Source organism: Nanorana parkeri, unplaced genomic scaffold, assembly GCF_000935625.1.
Source record: "Nanorana parkeri isolate BGI_ZX_2015 unplaced genomic scaffold, ASM93562v1 scaffold2226, whole genome shotgun sequence".
NCBI classification, from domain to species: Eukaryota; Metazoa; Chordata; class Amphibia; order Anura; family Dicroglossidae; genus Nanorana; species Nanorana parkeri.
In genome coordinates, this window is record NW_017308494.1 from 2,436 (window position 1) to 24,631 (window position 22,196).

The window sequence follows — 22,196 nt, forward strand, 5'->3', positions numbered from 1 at the left end:
GGCGGGGCCAAACATAGCACAACCGAGGGGCGGGCCCCTAAGGCAGCCGCCTAATTACAGGGAACTCTGTGTCCCCCTTAGTCTGGTCCATATGTCCCCTCATTCTGACCTTGTGTCCCCCCTTAGTCAGGTCCATGTGTCCCCTCATTCTGGCCCCTGTGTTACCCTAGCGTGTTGTCCTCGTTTTGAACCCTGAATTTCTCCGGTGTCTCACCTGTGTATCTCTCCTCAGTGCCTGGAAGTGCTTCCCCGTCCCCTCCCCCTTTTAGCTCACTTACTGCAAGAGTCCGGTGTTCTGTGATTTCTCTCCAGCACAGCGCGGTGTCCCGCACAGTCCTTCTGGCTCGGTCCGGATTCTGGTCTGATCAGGGGTAGATCCAGAGTTTAGTCTCAGGAGGGGCATTTCCAGAAAATATAATGTTGCTTACAGAACTGCCAAGAGGCTGTGCAGGGTCTCAGGGTGGCTGTGCTGGGTGTCAGGAGCGCTGTGCGGGGTCTAAGAAGGCTGTGGGTGTGGACGGCAAGGTTCCCCAAGCAGGAGAATGAGATGTGCAGCCGATTCTGTAAATAGGCGCAACATGGTTCACAGCAAAGCTACCGATGTCCCCAGTAACCTCATACAGCTGCTTCAGTTTAAAAATGTAAAATGCTGGTTTCAGGGCTTAGTATCAGAGCATTTTCATGGGTACGAGTACTCGTGAAACTGCCCAATTTTGTCATCGATACCGATACTTGTATTAGTGCATCCCTACTATATAATGTAATGTATTGCTGGTGGTATTCTGCATTGCTGTAAAATCATTATACTGGAATGCAGACTACCACCAACAATACACTACTACAAATTCCAGCAATACAATTTAGAGCAAACCAGCAATGCTGAATATCATCGCCAACTAATGAGGACTACAAATCCCAGCAATAAATTATACAGCAATGCAGAATGGCACTGGCTATAGGGGACTGCAAATCCCAGCAATAAATTATACAACAATACAGAATAATATAAAGTGACATACTCTGTGTTGCTCCAGGTTTGCGGCCTGATGTCTCCAGGGTCTCAGGAGGACTGTGCGGGCTCTCAAGGGGGTCAGTGCAACCTTTGGTGGTCAGTGGGACTCAGTAAACACTCACACTCACCTCATTTGCAGGTCCGTAGGGGTGCGGGTGATTGTATCCATACGCCGCCGGAATGAGATACCGCCTCTGCCTGATCCGGGCAGCCTGGATCGCCTCGGTCAGTCCGAGAGAGCGGACACTGGGTCCGCAGGTGATGGGGGTGGAGCAACTCCGTGCTGTTGGCTCTGCCTGGCCGCTCTGCCTGGCTGCTCCAGTGTTAAGAGCGCACAGAGCAGGCCATCGGGCATAGCGGGCCGGGCCGAACACACAGTATATATATATATAATTTTGCATTTTTTATGACAGACTTTATAGACAGCCTTAATTAGCTCACATTTTTATGGTCTATTGGTATGCTCTGAAGTAATGGTAATGCTGCAATCTGGTCCTCTTGCCACTTCCAATGTTCACACAGAAAATCCATAAACCTCTCTTTATTCACTGTATCCTATTTCTACCATTTCTGCTTTGTCATGAGGACTTACATTGCATCACGTCTCTGGACTGAACATATGTGATACTATAGTACTCCTATAGAATTTGTGAACCTGGCTTCAGTTACTGTTTCTGCAGTTACTGTAAATGCAGTGCGTTCCGGCCCGATTTTGGCCAGAATGCACGGCCGGAGGGCGTGGCTACGGCGCCACGCCCCCTCCTACCCTGCTAAAAAGTGAGCCGGCTGCAATGCGAGGCAGTGCGTTTTGGCCAAAATCGGGCCGGAACGCACTGCATCTAAATTTAACAGATTTAACAGCGGTTTAAACTTACCCTGTCTTCGCTGCACGCTCCCGTCCGAGAATCCAAAACTGCTCGGGCGGCCTCAAAGCATTTTGGGGCGTGCGCATGCGCAGTTCGGATTTTCGGCCGGGAGACGAGGAGAGACGCAAGGTAAGTCTATGGACGCGTGCACCCGCATGCAGACACCGTGGGATCGGAAGTGCCAGCAAGGACAGAGGAGTCAGCGCTGGATCGGAGACCTGCAGCACCGCTGGAGGGACAGATGAAAAGGACAGGAAAGAAGAAGAAGATCGGATTAAGAGACATCATTTAAGGTAAGTGCTTTAATTAACATGGGGGGGAGGGGGAAAAATTTTGACTTTAATGTCACTATAACCCATTAGGGACCAAGCTTCAGATGCTTGTCTTTCAGTTAAGGACCAAATCAGTTTTTATTTCCATCTTTCTCATTTATTGCACCAACACATATTATATACGTTTTTTAAAGGACAAAATGGCTATAACCCCTTCATGACCGAGGCCTTTTTCCCCATTTTTTGCCTACATGATATAATCCCCATTTTAGGCCTGCAAATTACTTCAAACCCCCAAACATTATATGTTTTCGGAAAGCCAAGACCCTGTAGAATAAAATGGCTGTAGTTGGAAATTTTTATGTTGCAGGATATTAGCGCAACTCATTATCATACCCCAAAACTTAGTGAAAAATGCTCTTAAATGCCTCAAAGCACAATAAAATGCAGATATTTGATGTATAACATATAAGCGAAAAGGTCACAACGAGTAAATAGATACCCAACATGCCCAGGTTAAAATTTGTCTGTTTGTCTGCGTCTGTGAAACTGCGACAAAGTTCCGTACCCCAGAAAGTCCATAGACATCGCTTTAAAAGCCTCCACAGTTAAATATTGGCCCTAGAATTGTTGCTCTCACTCTGGCATGTGCGGCGATACCCAGCATGTGTACCACGATTGTTGTTTTCGTATGCAGGCACACCCGACGCTTGTTTACTTGAAGACGCACATGCTCATGGGGGCGGGGGAACTTTAACAAATTTGTTTTAATTATTTTTACATTTATTTAATTTAATATTAGTTTTTAAAAAAGTGTTTATTTTTCTTTTTACTTTACTTTAAATGCTATCACATAGTGGGGCTTACCATCCCCAATGAGATAGCATATTGGTGGTGACAGGTACTCTTTAAGGTGATACAGGGTGTGTAAAAGACCCCTGGTATCACATTTACACATGAAATAAGCTATTGAAGTGGAGATCGCACGGACATTTTTTGGGAGAATGATTAGTGGCTTATTCATATGTAAATAGCGCCACCCATTCATATGGAAATATCACAGTCAAGACTATTTTCAGTGGGGGGCCAGTGGCCCTTATCTTAATTTTGGTTGCCCCTGTCTGCCTGACATCATGTGTCTGGGTTTCAGCAGCCATGAAACCCGGACACAGCATTCAAAACCCGGACTGTCCGGATGAATCCCGGACAGGTGGCAACCCTACGTGGCCTACCACTCTGTGGCTGAGTTGCTGTTGTTCCCAGTTGCTTCCTCTTTGTTATAATACCACTAACAGTTGACCGTGGAATATTTAGTAGCAAGGAAATTGCACTCGTGGACTTATTGCACAGCTGGCAACCTATCACGGTAGCACACTTGAATTCACTGAGCTCCTGAGGGCGACCCATTCTTTCACAGATGTTTGCAGAAGCAGTCTGCATGACTAGGTGCTTGGTTTTATACACTTGTGGCCATGGAGGTAATTGCAACACCGGATTCCAATGATTTGGAGGGGTGTCCCAATACTTTTGGCAATATAGTGTATATAAGCGATCTGGGGCTAACGCATGACGGAAGCTTAATCCCTTAAGGACCAATGACGAAATTATTCCATCGTGGGTCCTTATGGCATGGACAACCATGACGGAATTCCGTCATTGGTCCTTTAGGGGTTAATGTGGTAAGTGAACACACTTTAAATCATGTTATACAAAAGCTAAGTCATAATAGGTGAGAATGCACACCAAAAACTCAAAATCACTTACAAAGGTGGAAATGTCCTTTAAAGCATGTTATACAAAAGCTAAGTCATAATAGGTTTTCAACTCTTGCCCGTTGTGAAAAAACGGATGGACGGCGGACTCACATTTGCGGGTTGCCGTCATGAGACGGGTTTTTTTTCCTGCTCGCCCACCCGTTCGTTACAGCTGTTACAGGCTGTTTGACATGCATACGATCGGCGGTTCTATAGCCTACCGTTCGTATGTATGTGCTGGCTGGCTGCGCGCCCCCCTCCTCAAGTGGCTCCGCCGCCATGAGTGCCGCCACCTCCTGACCCCCTCACCTTCAATCCCGGAATCCGCTAGCCCATCTGCAGCCCGGGACCGGCTCGGGAGGGTGTCAGGAGGTAAGATGGGAGGGAGATCAGCAGTAAAAAAAACCCCACCCCACGTTTACGCACATAAATGTAAATACACTTTCGATGCGCCAGCGTGTGACAATTGCACTACACATGTTACATATCGCCTCAAACGTTGCAGTGAGTGCAATCATTTTAGGACCATCAATCACTGATAACACTAAACTGATGAGCGGTAAAAGCTTTTAAAGCGTCGCCTATGGCCAATTTTGGGTATTGTAATTTATTGAGGTTTCGCACGTGCGCGCAATTTTAAGGCTTGACATGTTTGGTGTCTATTTACCTGACGTAACCCGATCTCTTATATTTTAGCAAAAAATTGGGTAATAATAAATGTTTTATAATTTAATTTAAAGGAAACTGTTTTTTTTTTTAATTTTCTGTAATTTTTCCTTAATATATAGGTGAGAATGCACCTATATATGGACCCGCCGATCGCCTATATGTGAAACACCCGGTAACGGGTGTGTGCATTTAGCGGGTCTTTTCTGCCCGTGCGTGCCCGCTAGGGGGCGCGAGCGAGCAGAAAAAAATTGCCGTCTGGAGACGGCAACCCGCAGATGCGGCAGTGCCGTCCGTCCGTTTTTTTTACTACGGGCGGACGGCAAGAGGTTAAAAAATAAAAACCCCGGTGGTGATTAAATACCGGCTCAAGAAAGCTCTATGTGTCCCCAAAAAGTGGTATAACATTCATTTCAGTACAGCGTTGCATGGCGCAATAAATGTCAGTCAGCTGAATACTGAAAAAAGTCCTGGACAGGAAGGGGGTTCAGCACCGTGGACTTCAAGTGGTTAAAAGAAGGGCATACTGCTTTAAAGCATGTCCTTTAAAGCATTTTATACAAAAGATAAAAGGTTTTTAAAAGAAGGGCATACTGCTACTCGCAGTGCCGTACTTGGATGTGGTTGATGAAGACTTCCAGCTCTTCGCTTTACTAGGGAGTAACTATTTATTCCTCTACAGGGACCTAGCTATTACTCTACAACTGAGCGCCAGGCTTCAGGAGAGCTATATAGATGAGGGGGGGAAAGGGACACCCGCCTAGCCAATCAGATCTGCCCGATTTAACCATAGCGATCAATGAGGTGACAGATGTCACACCAAATCACCCTCACATCCTCTGCAATGAGTATACACATTCTGTATATATAGGGGGAATACATTTTTTTCTACAAAGTTATGGAGATTGAGTAGTTTTGGTTTACTTTGTTTCTTCACTCACTGCCATTACAAGTGTAGTAGTCTAACTATTTCTGATTTGACTCTCCTCCCTCCCACCATAAATGTGCTTTTCCTATGACTTTTAATCTTTAAAAGTCAACGGATCTTTGTGCTTTCCTTAAACATGCAAATCTCCAAGCAATGAGCCACAGGATTGGTCGGATGGACCCCGCCCCACATATGTTAATACTGTGTGAATGCTGGAACTGCAGCTGCATTCTCAGTGTCTGAGCAAGAGGGGCTTCTAGAACACACTGGAATGCAAGCCGGCCGACTCCGTGCGTTCAGGGGCAGGGGGGGCGTGGGGTTGTATTGAAGTCAATGGCACCGCAGCCATGCTCCACAGCCCACAGTGCGATCGCCTGCCTGCTATCTGGTCCAGTGCAATCTGCAGAAATAGTGCTTGCAGCATTTTTGCAGATCGCACTGGACCGGAACGCAGGCACTAATGTGCCTGCGTTCCGGGCGATCGCACTGCGGGTGAGGGGCGCGGCTGTGGTGCCATTGACTTCAATGCACCGCCATGCTCCTTCCCCCCCTGAATGCAGGTGTTGTTTTGTTGGTAGATCTCATTGAGCTTGTCATTTGAAAAGTAGATCTCCTAACGAAAAATTGTGGGCGCCCCTGCTTTATAGACAGCCTTAATTAGCTCACATTTTTATGGTCTATTGGTATGCTCTAAATTAATGATAATGGTGCAATCTGGCCCTCTTCCCACTTTCAATGTTCACACAGAAAATCCATAAACCTCTCTTTATTCACTGTATCCTATTTCTACCATTTCTGCTTTGTCATGAGGACTTACATTGCATCACGTCTCTGGACTGAACATATGTGATACTATAGTACTCCTATAGAATTTGTGAACCTGGCTTCAGTTACTGTTTCTGCTTAATGTAATGGCTCAGCATATAGAGGCTGAAAAATAACATGGAAGTAAAAAGTCTAGACATATGCCGACCACAAATGTCCATGTTAAACATATTATGACCATGTATACCATAGTCTGCAGACATTCTATTGGGGGCAGAAAGTTGTATTTAATATAAATATAAATGGAGGGAATTTATCATGGCAATTGCCAGTGTTTGAACTTGCATGGAATATATTTGATGCACTTTGCGTCAGATTTATGATGCTAGTGTAATGTTGTTCATAAATGAGGTTTAATAGACTCCAGGAAAGAAGACTGGTAACTCCAGGCAAAAAGCTGAACTGTCGCTTCTTGAAGAAGTGGCCATGGGGACTTCTTAAGTTGGGATTGTTTTGTTAGGTGATGCTCCAGTTTCAGGCAACCGCAGAACAAGTGCAGGTGAAAATGGGTGCAAAAAACATGCAACTGAAAAAGCAGTGCAAGCTCGGGTCAAAACAGGTGGAAAGGTGACTCCTGAGAATGCACACACATGCCCCATGCACCACCACCCACCCACCACCCACCATGCATTACCACCAAAAACTCAAAATGACTTACAAAGGAAAGGAAATGTCCTTTAAAGCATTTTATACAAAAGATAAAAGGTTTTTAAAAGAAGGGCATACTGCTACTCGCAGTGCCGTACTTGGATGTGGTTGATGAAGACTTCCAGCTCTTCGCTTTACTAGGGAGTAACTATTTATTCCTCTACAGGGACCTAGCTATTACTCTACAACTGAGCGCCAGGCTTCAGGAGAGCTATATAGATGAGGGGGGGAAAGGGACACCCGCCTAGCCAATCAGATCTGCCCGATTTAACCATAGCGATCAATGAGGTGACAGATGTCACACCAAATCACCCTCACATCCTCTGCAATGAGTATACACATTCTGTATATATAGGAGAAATAATTTTTTTCTACCAAGTTATGGAGATTGAATAATTTTTTTACATTTTGTTTCTTCACTCACTGCCATTACAAGTGTAGTAGTCTAACTATTTCTGATTTGACTCTCCTCCCTCCCACCATAAATGTGCTTTTCCTATGACTTTAAATCTTTAAAAGTCAACAGATCTTTGTGCGTTCCTTAAACATGCAAATCTCCAAGCAATGAGCTACAGGATTGGTCGGATGGACCCCGCCCCCCATATGTTAATACTGTGTGAATGCTGGAACTGCAGCTGCATTCTCCGTGTCTGAGCAAGAGGGTCATTGGCATCTGAATAGCTGTGCTTTCCTTTGTCCGGAGGTAGAGTATGATTTCCACTGCAAATATACATCCAATATTTTTCCAAGAAAATGTACAATTGCAGATTGCTAAATTACTAGTGTTAGTGTGTATTCTTCTGTTCTACTACATGTCAATTATATCATGTGTATTTGTACATTTACTAACTGCTGTTAACATTTATTTCATTTACAAATTCAAAGCATTTACAATCTTCCCCTAGTACAGGTCAAGGGTTATTAAACCCTCGGATGTTTTTGCATATATCTACTGCTAGCAAGTAGTAGATATATACAAAACGATAAAAAAAAAAATGTATTCAAAGGGTTTATACTTACCTGTGTCTCCGCCGCGCACTCCCGTCTGAACATACATCTGAAAATTTCTCAGGTGCCCGCAAAGGATCTTGGGGCGGGCGCATGCGCAGTTCAGATGTTGAGTAGAGAAGCAAGGTAAGTCTATGGCGCAGCGTGCACCCGCACAGACTCCGTGGGACACGAGAGAAGAGGAGGACAGAGGAGTCAGCGATGGATCCAAGACCTGCACCAGCGCTGGAGGGACAGCTAAAAACTACAGGAAATAAGAAGAAGATGGGATTAAGAGGCATCATTTGAGGTACGTCCCTAAAGCAGGATTGGGAAGGGGGGGAAACAAGTTTGACTTTCATGTCACTTTAACATAAGTGTGCAGTTTTATGCAGATGAACCCTTGTGGCTCATCTGGTGTACACCTTGCTTTGTAATTAAAGTGGTGTCCATGGGAATGGAACATAGTCCTCTAGATATAATACAGAAGTGCCAGAATTAGGAGTCCAACCTTGATTTTCAGTAGTTACTGAGAGATACTAGTTTATATAGTAAAACTTCTTACCTGATACATTTTCTTTACTCATTAACATTGTTATTCTAATGATTAGCCAACAGCTCGTAACCAATAGGAAAAAAGTAAGTAATTACCAGAGCTTTTATAGTGCCTGTGATCTTTTTTTATCCACTAAACCAATAATTGCAAAGAGAAGCAAAGCCAACTCTTTTTTGGGCTTTACTTCTCTTTTGGAACCCAGGAGAACATTTACTAATGTATCACTGTGACCCAAAGTCACTTATCTTTTGTATCTTAAAGGACTCGGATTAAAAGACTTTTTACATAATATTATGAGTTTTGATTTGGATCTTACGGAGTCTTCACGTGTATTTTATGGCTACATCTGCCTTTTATTATTTTGATAAAAACCGCATGTTTTTTTTCTGTTGCATTTAAATTGCCCCTTCAATCCAGTACAAGGTAAAGTGTTGTAGGGACAAAAAAAAAGTTTGTTCAGTACATCTTTTTAGCACATGCACATTTCTCCATGTTCTTTCTTTTTTAAAAAACATAACAGTACAGAAACATACCTGTTAATCCTGCCAGAAATCCAGCAAGATGATAATTACCTGTGCTGCACTGAACTCACACCCACTGTTATTACTACTGCCCTGTTCTGTTTTGAAGACTAGAGAAAAATCTCCCATGTTATGGAGATGAGAAAAGGGGGAGGTGTCCTATAGACTAAATCAGGATCAAGGGTAAAAATGCAGCATCTGCATAGATACAGACAGTAAATGAGCATTGTCAGCCTAGGACAGGAAGTGTGAAAAGCTGACCATACACTGTTATAGACAAAGCGTGGATAGACAAATCTCCCACTGGGCAGATGTTTTCTGATAGTGGCAGTCGTGCAGCTGTCAGAATATCCAAACAGTGAAGGCAGCTGATTGGCTGACATCACTGTTTGCCCGAAAACTTTCCAATCGGCTCCTTTGATTTTCTGATTGAAGGATGCTGAAAGGAAGGCTGCTGACAGGGCCACCCACTGAATTAATTACAGTCAGTTCATTAGGATCTGAACACATTTTGTACAGTGACCAGCTGGCAGAATCAGTAGATGGAAATAAAGGAGAAAAACATGAAAAAACAAAACAAATGCAGCCATCACATCTCAGGGCTGGTAGTACGCTGCAATATATTATTTGTTTTAGATATATTTTTAATGTGAATTCATAGAAAAGTATCTCAAACACAAGCCATTTTTCCACAAAGTACCTGAACTGCTGCATTTGAATAATGCTGGCCATCTATCACTTTTTTTCATTCAACCCGCAGGCTGAACAAAAAAAATTGATCCAATTCCTCCATCAACACAAACAGCCTGTCGATCGAGGAATCACTGCTGTTTACATCGTATTTTGACAGGTGGCACCTGTTAGAATACCCAATCTTAGTTGGCAGCTCATTGGCTGCCGGTTCTGATCGATCGAAAATGTTCCAGCCATCTCCTTCGATCAGCTGATAGAGGAATGCCAGCTGAAAGGGAGCCGACAGCCCCACATACTGTGCGAATTTCAGCCGGTACATGAAAAACCGGCCAAAATTGGACCAGTGTATGGGCACCTTAAGGCTGAAGCTCATACATAAATTATACATTAAGCAGACTCATGCAGATTGGTTTTATATTTCTTAGCCTTGGATATGGGTGCCACTGGTCTTTGTACTTTATGCAATCTGTTAAGATGATCAAAATCCAAAAGTTCCAAGCTCCATCTGAGTTGAGAAATATTTAAATTGGCCATCACTCAATATCAGACCACCCAACTGTGTGGGGTGGGGCTACCCCCTTCTTCTATGGCACTGCTTAAAAAGAGCATGTCTGTGAGTGTGTGAGATTGTGTCTGTGGTTGTGTGTGTCTGTCAGTGTTTTTGAACGCCTGTCCCACAGGCCCGTGCAAATGAATGCACTGTAGCATGCTTTCTGGTGCGAGAGGTGGGTTGCCATTTATTTGAATGGCACCCCAAACGCACCTCCTGTCCACGGTTCGATTGCCCGCACCGGAACATGCTGTACCGCAATGCCGTGCGTTCCAGTGTGGTGTGACTTAGTGACCAAGGACAAATGTGGGTCCTGAGCTTACATAGGTTGAGTACCACTGATTATAGGTCAACATCTCTTTCTTCCACTCTACTTTCTATTGTTACGTTGTACCAAGGTAAAATATTTACTATGCAGCAGGAGTAAGTTCACCCAGCAGAGTTTAGTTACACATTGTTGAAATCTGCAGATAAGTGTTTATTATAAAGTATTAGTATGTAGCCTTTGTGTGACAGCGGCTAACTAGGATTGTATGATTATGTAGGATGCCAACTCCCAAATTCTAAGTCCATACTGTGACAGACTGAGCGATTTCCTCCAGTCATTTAGCCTCATTTAATACTCTATTAGGCCCCATTCACACCTAAACATTGTGTTGCTTGTCACCAGTCAAGTGAAGCTTGAATAAGCACACAAGCTTCTTTTGGGGCAGAATCGTGTGTTTTTGGCCTCTTAGATTTTAATTGAAGTGCCTGAAAGATGTTTGTATACAGTACACAGATGTTTTCAAATGCTCTATTTAAAAGTCTATGGGGTTTCTGGTGTCAAAGATTTGCAAACCAACACTTTGGGAAGCACTTTTTTTAATGCAGCCATACCACTGCTTTTTAAATGAGCCCCAAAGTCAGAAGTCCTTATCTGCATACTTGTTCTGAGTCAGTGACTCAAACGGTTAGGCCTCATCCACGCAGCTAATTTGAGCCGCACATAGCAAAGAAACAGGGTAAAGCTATGGTGGGGATCATGGGTGTTTGCAATCAGCCGTGGCTAGGAAGTCTGGACAAATCAATGACAGGCTGACAAAAGCAGCAGCTGATCTACTCGATGTGCAGTTACATCATGAAACTAGAAACAGATGAGTGGTCTGTGTCATAAACTCTTTGCTTACAGGGCCACTCATCTGTCCCTAATTGCTGTTACAGGCAAACAGGCGCAGTTCCTGCCAGCCTGTTACTGATCTGTACAGACTTCCTGGCCAGAGCTGAGCACAAGCACACATTGTTTAACTCACGACTAGTGTCTTTTTGCCACTTCAGTCTGAGTACCAAGTTTATTTTTGTTGCCCAGTACCATTAATACTAGCTCTATCTTTCTCCATAGTTATAAACATGCACACTTGGGTGATCCTGGTATGCATGTTTATGGAAAGATCTTTTTGCACTGGGATCGTGCATACATATCCAACTGCACTTTTATGTCAGTTTCTATACTCAATACAAATGTACATAGTTTTTGACTTGTGTAAAAATCGCAGTGTGAATAGGGCCTCAGTAAGTAAATACACTTTATCAAATACATTAAGGTCCGAAGCATATACTGTTTAGGTCTTTTTAGGTGTGGTAAGGGGATGTAGCTTACAATTATGTATTTTTAGCAAAAGTTCAAAGTTCTTTACTTTCTAGTTACAATGAAGATTATTCTGACTCCGACTGTTGTATTGGCGATTTAACCCTTGCTGAGACCTCTATGCCTGGCCTGTATAAGCAGATATAATTACTGCGGACAATCCTTCATCCAAATGCTTCATCGAAATGCTTTATTTAATATTACAACATGTTACAGCAGATGAATGAACAGATGGTATTTGAAGGTCAGAAATGGTAATGTTTTCAAGCAAGCATGTACATGTGCATGTGGCCATATTACAGTCAGCCATGACACCAGAAACGGCTACCTCATGAAAAAAAGGGAAATACATAATAAATGGGAGGAAAGATAGAAAACGTGGTGCAATAACAAAAACGACCCCAAGATGTCCGTATATTAACCAGCTATACAACTGCTATAATACGTGGCATAAGGAAAATTAACTATGTGATTCTCATTTCACATTAATTTATATTAACCATAACTATGCATTGTGTAATGCTTTTATTCAACTGTGTAAGAGCACACACATAATGAAATTGGCGTTATATTTCAGGCTGGAAAATGCTTTTTATTTTATTAGTAAAAGGTATCCTGTTTGTACATGATTTCTTTAGTAAAGTAGCACAGTGCTGAAAACCATGGCAATCAGACTTCTTTCCTCACTTGTGTGAACTCAAATCTGGTTGTTCTAGGTTATTGCCTTCTGCATATAGTAATGTAACTGTGATTAGGTCTGTTCTTTGTGGAGAATGACTACCAAAACATGCGGCATAGGACGTGTCATGCTCTTGAAAGTACTGAATGCTGAAGAGTGTGAAGGAGGCTGTAGCACTGGAACGGAATGAAAGTAATAGACAAGGGCCACCAGAGAGGTTAGTATACAGCGTCTTCCTTTGCAGAGAACTGCTTTTGCTTTGGCCAGATGTTTGACGCTACAGCAGAGTTCCTGTAAAGTGAATTCCGGCTAAAAATTGTTCTAGTTTTGCATAGAAACCGTTTAGTCCTTGCTAGTCATTGCTGTCTTTTTCCCCCTCGGAGAGACTTCTCTTCATTTACTGTCCAGAAGCATCACAGGAAGTTGGACAAAATTTCTGGAAAGTGAAGGATAGTGCCACCTTTAACAACTGTAACTGAAACAGGTTTCCCATTTAAAAGTTACCCTCTGCTCCTGTTTCAGTTACAACGGGTAAAACTTTAGTTTTCTCTTCACCTTGTTTCCCAGTTGATCATGGTCATCAAGGTAAGCGTCTGCCAAATTTAAAATTTGGGTAAGCACAGTGTGACATGAAAATGTCTATTGAGCCAATTTGCTCTGTATATCTTTTCAGGTTGGGGGGTCTAGTAGTGCTTAAAATGCTCCCTTTTAGGGACTGTTTAGGACAACAGGTGTGCATGATGGTCCATATAACGTGCACATGCTGGTGTGCTTGGTGGATAGGTGATGCATTGTTGCAGCACATCGCAGTGTTTACTTTTTTAACTTTATTGAAATATCACAGAATGACACCTCATTCAACTCTATGAACAACAGTGGATTGCACCGCAGTGTGTTGACATGTGTGTTTGTGCATTGCACTGTGTAAAAGTGCAAACATGCAGCCTTTTTTTTGCAGTGCACACCTATGCACATGTATGGTGTGAACAGGGCAGTGAATTTGCGTTAAACAATGCTGATCAACACAGCTAAACGCATCAAGCATGAACAAGCTATAAATGTTTGCCTACATAAAAGTTTTTTTATAAATGTTTGTATATTTATTATACAGCAAACATTTATTTCTGACTGGAGTTCACCTTACAATACTTGCTATTTTATTTACAGTTTTTCCACGTTTAACCACAGAGAGAGCTGTGTCTGATAGCAGAGAGGACATATGACCCATGCCAGATATTTCTTTTTATCTGCTTAAAAACACTTTTAGGATGTATGTGACCTTATTTTACCTTCATGACAGTTAAAATTACCCCCTATGGTTAACACGTGCCTTTTTAAGTCTGAGGACCCAAGCCCACTTTGGCGATTTTGTGTGCTGTGTTAACACATGCACATTAAAGCGTGATGTGTCACGCACTAACATGCATTGTGTTAATGCAGCCCATTTATTTTCAATGGGCTACCAATGCATCAGTGCGGACAAGAAAACATATGCGCAACATTTTTTCCCATGCAGTGCATGGTAGTGTGGTGAACTGCAACACATATGTATTAGATCTGCATTGCCCTGGTTAATTTGCATAGTGTGAACCAGGCAAAAGAGAATAATTGTTTTCTATGTGCCCTTGTGTTGAGTCTACGTTGACCTATGCAGGACAACACAGCGCAATGCCCTTGGTGGGAACAAGCCCTAAAGAAAAGCATGTAACCCTTTTTTAACAATGCAGTGCGGTGCATTTTGTGTTGCCCTCTACTGTACAGTGTGTCAGGGTGCCATTCACAATTAATACACCACATGTAGAGCAGTCTAAGACGTTCCAATGGGGAGACCTGTTCAGTGTAAACTGTCAAAGGAGGGATTTCCTTTTTTAATCCTTGATATTTGGTATGTATGTATGTATGTATGTGTAAAAAAATTATGATATGTTTGTGCGGTTATGCCTTATCTTTAAGCAGATAAGTATGACTTGCAAGTTTAAATATAAGCATGTTTATTACATGTTTTCACCTTGCTCATGGAAGATTGAACAACAGGCCAATACCGAGACATACTTTACAAGTAAAATATGGTAAAATACTGTACCTCCTCTCTGCCTCAAAGGTAACCCAGAATTTCCAATGTTACCTTATTATTAATACCTACTATACAACAAACTGTCACACAGTTTGTTTTTTTCAAGCTACAAAACTCTTCCTACGGATGAACACACTATGATCATGCCTCCGTTTAGGCCTGATGCAGTGGCATAGTATACTTTGCAAGCCACTAAGCGGCTGAAAATCATGGTGAGCTTGTCATCAGTGGGTTGGGCCCATCTATGACAAAACAGGGACACACTGTCCCCGAAGAGTCCTTGGGAAGCTCTTCCTCCATTGGAGAGGTCCTTAAATTGGTGTAGAGGCTCTAATCCCATGTATGCAGGCAGAGTTCCTGGAAAGAACGCTGCCTGTTCTCTGGTGCCCGGGCCTGGATTCTCGGTGCAGGCTGTGCGCCTGGAGGTCATGTGGGCCAGAAGTAGTACTGCTAGAGTCAAAGAGCTGGAACAGAACCTCCTGTTTTGTGGATGCTGTGTGATGCTCATGGATGCTGAGACCCACCCAGCAACTGCTACCTGAGGAGCTGTAAAAATCTTCTGAAGAATTGAACTATTCCACCTGATTCTGTCAACACTTCTACATAGTTTTATAATAGATTTGGAACTGTATCTTCAGGACTGGATATCTGATTTCCACCACAAGTGGCAGTGAAGGCTTTAAAGGATTTTTTTCTCCATGTCAGCCTCTAAGCTGCATATAGAGGACCCATATAGAGGACCCTCTCCCCGCTGTACCAGTATTTAAAAAAAAAAAATGTTTGGCATTGGTACTTGTGCCCCCATGACAGTGCCCAGCTTCCCAATTATTTTTTTTAAATAGCTTGCCTATTCACCATAAAAATGGGCAGAGTTTACATAAAGGATTGCCCCCACCTCCACCCCCATAGAGGTATAGACATCATTGGCCTTGTACGTGATGATGTCAGAGTGCCTGCGAGCGACGGATCGGTGAAGAGAAATGGCTTCGGGGGGCAACCGGTCGTGTTGCTGGGAGGAAACCTGTGGGATTGAGGGATAAGGTAAGTAAGGCTGCTTTTTTATGTTACCCCTAGACAAAAATGTTGATTTTACCCAGAATTCAGCTTTAAGCTGCAAACATTTTGCCATATGGTCTTCTTGTGCTCTCAGAGGCTTATGATGACCCAAGTATCAATGGGAGGCTATGTGAGTCTTTGTAAACTTCACCATTTCGGCATGAAAAGCCTCCTACAATACTCAGTTTGGTAATCAGAGCATATTCTTTGTGAAAATGCATTTAATATTTAATGTATGTGAAAAAGGCAAATAAAGCTTATGTAATCAGTTAAAGGAACGAAAACCCTAACGAGAAAGTATAAGCAATTTCAATGATAAAATGTTGACGTTTGTAATTTTGGAATAATCCTATGACTTTTACATTTTACTGCTACTACAAGCACCTCTGCATATTTATGATACTGTATTTATGTAGAGATTTGAGGATTTGCCACAAGAGGGAGCTCTAAGTAGCTTCGGGTAGCATTCCCTTCAAGTAGAAAGTAAACTATGATCAAAATAAAAAATGACTTATATGATGCAGTCTGTCAATAGCATACACACAACAGTCTTTGTTTTTCTAAGTCTCTCCTGTAACATAGTTTTAGGGTTAGGGTGATCTGGCAAGTAATTCTGTTATTTTTCAACTTTCTTTAACAGACCAACTTGTCCAAAAAAAGTGTAAGGTTGAGGCAAACTGTTAAACACTGACAGGAGAGCTTACAATGGTACGCTTTTATTCAAATAGTTAAAACCTTTAAAGGCTTTAGTTTGTTAGTCACTTCACGTCCATCTAAATCAACTAGTTGGTTTAGCTCCACCCTCTCCACAGGTTGACAATGCTTCTGTCCAAGGGTTACTATGTTGATCCTCCATAGATACAGTAGAGGACTGAACATAGGCACCCTAAGACAGGAAGCATGTTACAGGCTGGATTACATGGTGAATATAAAGGACAAAGTTAAAACAGGAAAACTGATGTAGCCACCGAAATCTAATGAATAGTAAAGTGCAATATATAATTTTTTGTTGTTTTTGGGTTTATATACGCTTTAACTGTTTAGAAAAGCTATCAGCCACATAAGAAGGGCTTTGTTTTAATGATTTGATGCCATGGATTTGCATTATGTGAAGGAGCACTAATGCACAATCAGTGTGTAACATTGCTAAGCAGAAAGCAGGGCCCTAAGCTGACCACAGAGTGCCCAAATGTTAAGTGTTCAGCATGAAAATTGAACAAGAGAAATCAACCGATTTACCCAATTATGCTAACAGTGTGGATGGAGGAATCTTTACGGTGGGATATTGTATTCAGGAAGCCTCCAACAGCTATCTGAATACAGGTACAGTGACTGCATCTGTTAGGATGAAGTCATTGTTTGACCGGTAATTTTCCACCCAGCTCAGTCCATTTTTCAAATCATGAAATTTGTTGAGCTAGGTGGTTCTTTTGAGCCACCTATGGCCAGCTTCGGTATGTAATAAGCAAATGTAATAGACCCCATATACATATATAACTTTACATTTTACAAAGTCTTTTAGAACATTAAAAGGTATCCCTTGAGCATATTACTAAAAAAAAAAAAAACACTTAAAAGACTATACATTTAATTTAACATCATATAGATTTTGGACCACATGAATATTCTCATAGCCCTTTATATCATTTTTTCTAGGACTGTAATCATGAGTGACAATAAGCCAGTGGTGCTTCACTACTTCAATGGAAGGGGGAAAATGGAGTCTATCCGTTGGGCACTTGCGGCAGTTGGAGTTGAGGTTGGTATAATACAATGCTATGTTGTTTTGTCTCAAAACCTAATGCTGTCTACCTATAAAATGGTCACAAAAGTTAATTCTGTGATGGACACCATAAATGATTTGTGTTTGCTGTAGTATAAGTCCAGATGATGGATTCCGCAGTGTAAATTATTTTCCATCTTCTGCCATGTGCAATAAGTGGTTCTATCTCAAACTTTTGCAGCTGATTTACTAATTGGAAAGTAACACATTTCTCAGCTGGGAGTCAACTTTAGACTATGTGTTAATTTAGACTAGGTGTAAATGCGCATACACAGAGGACAATAGTTTTCTAATCATGTGCCTTTGAAAATCAGTTAGTGTGATGGGAATGGAGCCCAATCATAACAGATTTCTGAAGAGCTCAGTCTAGTGTAAAGGAGTTAGGGCCTAGTTTTCACTGCTGGGATTTAGTTCCTGTTTTTTCTATTTGTTCTCGCAAGAAATACTTTTTATTCATCACTGCCACTGAAGATAATCATCTCTGAAGCTGCTGGCTTGTGACAGGCTGGATGATATAGATGCTTGTAGTCTCTTCAGTTCGAGCTATTGAGTGTATGGAGTTCCTTGCTCAGTTCGAGATTGGCTGCAGGTCTTCCTTCTCCTGTCACAAATGGCTTTTTTATTCACAAGGAAGAAGGGAGGCAAGTTCTCAAAGTTCTTACCCTCCTCAGGTGCCATACATTCTCAACAGTATGTCTGTCAAGCCCAAGCATAGGTCCTTCTTCAGGTGGGGGACGTCTTCCTTCATTCACAGATTTGTGGTTGACCCAAATTTCAGTCAGGTGGGTTACAAGCTGGTACACAATAGAGTCCCTATAAACTCCAATTTTTCAAGTGCACTTTGTGATGGGGTGGACTATTACCAGTTTGTGGCCCCTTCTTTTTGTCTTGACTTCTATTCCTTGGGTATTCATCAAAGCATAGGCCCCTGTTTTGCCCATATGGAAACTCTAGTTTATCTCAATTGTCAGGTACTTGGATGACCTACTTCTTCAAGCAGCATTTTCTGGTCTTGGAATCCAATCACACATTGTCCATCTGGACCTTGGAGAAATACTGTATGTTTGGCCTCTCAACCTCAAGAAATTCGTTTTTGCCCTTCTTACTGGAGTACCTGGCTCTAGTAGTGGCAGGCTGACATTTTCACTCATCAGAGCCTTGAACAAGGACCGTGGTCTCTTCCCTCAGGAAATAGGCAAAGTCCTGTAGTACAAGTCTAGTTACATGCAATAACATTTTCACTGACAACTTAGGCTAGCCTGTACACAACTTTATTGTTCTGGAACAAGAGCACAAGGAAATCCACCCAAGTTTGCAGGCAGCGATGTGAATATCCTTGCCTTACAGAATGTCTTCTTTGTTCAACTTCTCTAGTCTTTGCTGTTGTAAAGTAACTGCCTTGGGTCATCCAAATTATCAAGATTAAGAGTTGTGTCCATTAATGAACAAAAGAGAAAGTAGGATTTGTTTGTATTTACTGTGAAATCCTTAGCTCTGAGGACATTGACAGATACTATTTAGGCCTGATATAGGACAGATCTTGCCCTAAAACTGCCCACAGTCTTTAGGTGATTGTTGTTCATGCAAGCATACAGCCTGCCCATTAAACTGTCCTCTAATGTAAAGCGCTGCACAAACTGTTGGCGCTATATAAATACTATGTAATAATAATAATAATAATAATAATAATGTCTATGTTCATCGTTAGGGCTTGAGTTCTGGTCTTTTTTTTCCAATTTGCCTTCCCAGTGCTGTGTATCAACAGACATTTCATATTTCACTTTTGAAGGTTTTCTTGAACAATGTCACTGACTTAACTTTTTTTCTTGACAGTTTGAAGAAAAGGTATTTGAAACAAGGGAGAATTATGAAAAATTGCTTAAGAGTATGTATTTGTCACGTTTTATCCTATCTATGTATTTCCAAGCAATACCTGCCTAAACTGGGCTCTAGACTGTGTCCTTGTTACATAGCAAATACTTTAAATAATGTATAAAAGTATTAAAGAGAATGAGGGTAATTTATCAAAACTGGGGCAGACAGAATCTGGAGCAGTTGCTCGTGGCAACCAATCCACTTCTGTCTTTCATTTTCAAAGCTTAACTGATCAAACTGAAGTGAGAAGCTGATTGCTTACTATGGGCAACTGCTCTAGATTCTGACTGCTTCCGTTTTGAGAAATCCCCCCCAGTGTATTTCATATTCCATGTTCATAATTTATGAGTACATATTACTGGGATGTTTGAAATCTTAACTCCAGGCAAACCTTTACCGTATTTAGGTTTGGACAGAGTGGGGAAGGTATAAAACCCCTGCCAGGTTTTTATTGCAGCCAATGGAGAGATTTCTCTTTACATCCTATGGGTAAACAGACTGCAACAAAACTGGAAACAATTAAAACCTTGTTATTGATGTCTTTGTGCCCTGCTGTCACAGACTGTGAGGGGGCAAAACGTGAGGTGAAATAAACAGTAATTACATTAGACAGAAATACTGTATATACTTTTTTCAGATCTATCTAGAAAAAAAGTTCTGCTGACTTTCCTTCTAAAAATGTTTGCAGCCTGGCTCTATTGTGCCAGTATTTGGGCTCACTAACCCAAAACAGGTATACAGATAAGAATTTTTGACTTTTCTTAGCCCTCATTCACACCTACATTTATGTGATAGGATAACATGTGGTTAGGAGTGGATCACTATCCCTGGACGCATGATCGATGCATTCAGGTATAGTGCTGTCTTCCTAAGCACATGTGGTTGAATCCCATACAATAAATGCGATGTTCCAGTGTTCGGCTGCTTTTAAATGCAGCCGCTGTCATCCGATCACTAACTTGAACCGCAGATTAGGGAATTCTGTGGCGGGAAATCGCAAGTTCATGATGCAGGAATACCTAATCGCACCTAAAATATAAATGTGAATGGAGCCATAAACTTTTCTGATCTGCATACGTGTTCCGGGTTGGTGACTCAAAGTATTTAGACCCAAGGGTCAGCATTAAAGTCAGATAACAAGCATTTTCGGAAGGTCAGCAATGGTAACTGCTCTATGTCCCTCATTAGGAATTCCTTTACCACCTTGATGATGCCAGTCTGTAGTTCAACGCTCTCAAGAACACTTTCCCATGTTGAAAGAATGTTTGTCAGCGCTGTGCGCTGACAGCCATTGGTCTACAGCAGAGAAGGGCAAACTCCGACCCTCTAGCTGTGGTAAAAATACAAATCCCATCATACATTTGCCTCTGGGAGTTATGCCTGTGGCGGTGAGAGCCTTGCAATGCCTCTTGGGATTTGTAGTTGCACCACATCTGGAGGGCTGGCGTTTGCCTTCCCCTGGACTGCCGTAAAGATAAGACACATATCAGCGTGGTTGCTGATCATGTGATTATCATGACAGCCATTCATTCACATTGGCAGCAGCTTTTTCTGTAGCCTGCATAGAGAGAGTTACAGCTAACAGCTGAAGCCAGCAGGTTGCAACTATCACTGTATATATCCATTACTAAATAGGGAAGCTGATCACATTTCTTTATCAAAAAGGCCAATCTGTAGCTGAAATCCAGTAGCAAAAATATGAATCAGGAAATAAAAATGTGAAAGTCTTGGCAAATTAATTTTAGGTAAAAGTATCAATAATAACTTCAAATGTCTATTTACTACAAATTCATTATATCTACTCTTTAATTGCACAGGAAATATAATACAGGCACAGGAAAGACAAAAACCTAGCAGTTTTCAATCCATATTTTTCTTTGCTGTTTACTACACACTGACTGGGACTCTATCTAGAAGCCAGACTTCCTATGTGCTTTACAACTGTCTTCCAGGCTAATGGCAATAATCTGAACAGGGCCGGATTTCCCACAAGGCCAACCAGGGCCCGGCCTCGGGGCAGCAGAGAGTAGAGGGACAGCAGGGGTGTGGAATTCTTATCTCCCAACACACGGGACATGCAGTTCTGGCCGCCGGGCGGGTAGTTGTTTTCTACATTTAGCCCTGCTTTGGGCAAGCAGGGCTAAATGTACAGCGGGGAAGCCGCTGCTTGTTTTGTAGTGAGGTTGCAGAGATCACTTGTATGCAGCAAGCATACAGGGGGGCACATTGAGGAACCTGGCATTGGGGCAGCAGAGAGAGTAAATCCGGCATCCGGCCCTGGACCTGAGGACCTTTTTTCATTGAATTTTCAGTTCATAAAAAAAGATTTTTATAATTGAATATTTTTTTTTTCTAAAGACACAGTGTTGTGCAAATAGATAGGTGTATTCTGTTAGGAAATCTGAACATCCTAATCCATCTGCACCATTGCTTATGTAATCATTTAGAATATAACTGCTGCAGGCACTTTGGTGTAGACAAAAGGCATTTGCATCAACTTCTATAATTAAACAGCGTGCCAGTGAGACCTGAATAGCCGGAATGCCAGGAGCCTTGTGTAATGTTGTGTCAGACATCTTTGTCTGATTTTAAATGTACTGTTGTAATACGGTTACATTTCACAAACCCATGAAAGGCTCAGCTGACCTCACACTCCAGATTAACCCTGAGGTGCATACAAGATGCACAGCCTATCTGCTAAATGGTTTAGTTGTTTATCCAGACATTGTTGTATTACATCCAATCACTATAATGGCTTGTTCACACCGCATGCTGTACGTTCCAAAGTTTTGCCACACGTTTGATCGCACTGGGGGAGTGGGGG

The 22,196-nt window shown here is 42.1% G+C and overlaps 1 protein-coding gene across 3 annotated transcripts in view; it reads left to right on the forward strand.

The window, feature by feature from the left end:
* Window positions 1-7,597: 7,597 nt before the first annotated feature.
* The window catches only part of LOC108801116 (glutathione S-transferase 3-like), a 24,130-nt gene continuing 9,531 nt past the window's right edge, over window positions 7,598-22,196 (forward strand). For all 3 annotated transcript variants that reach the window (XM_018573069.1, XM_018573070.1, XM_018573071.1), the window contains exons 1-3: window positions 7,598-7,674; window positions 17,371-17,473; window positions 19,331-19,382. In XM_018573069.1, coding sequence (XP_018428571.1) covers window positions 17,381-17,473; window positions 19,331-19,382 — 145 coding nt within the window. In that variant the 5' untranslated portion in view covers window positions 7,598-7,674; window positions 17,371-17,380. The remainder of the gene's footprint in view (window positions 7,675-17,370; window positions 17,474-19,330; window positions 19,383-22,196) is intronic.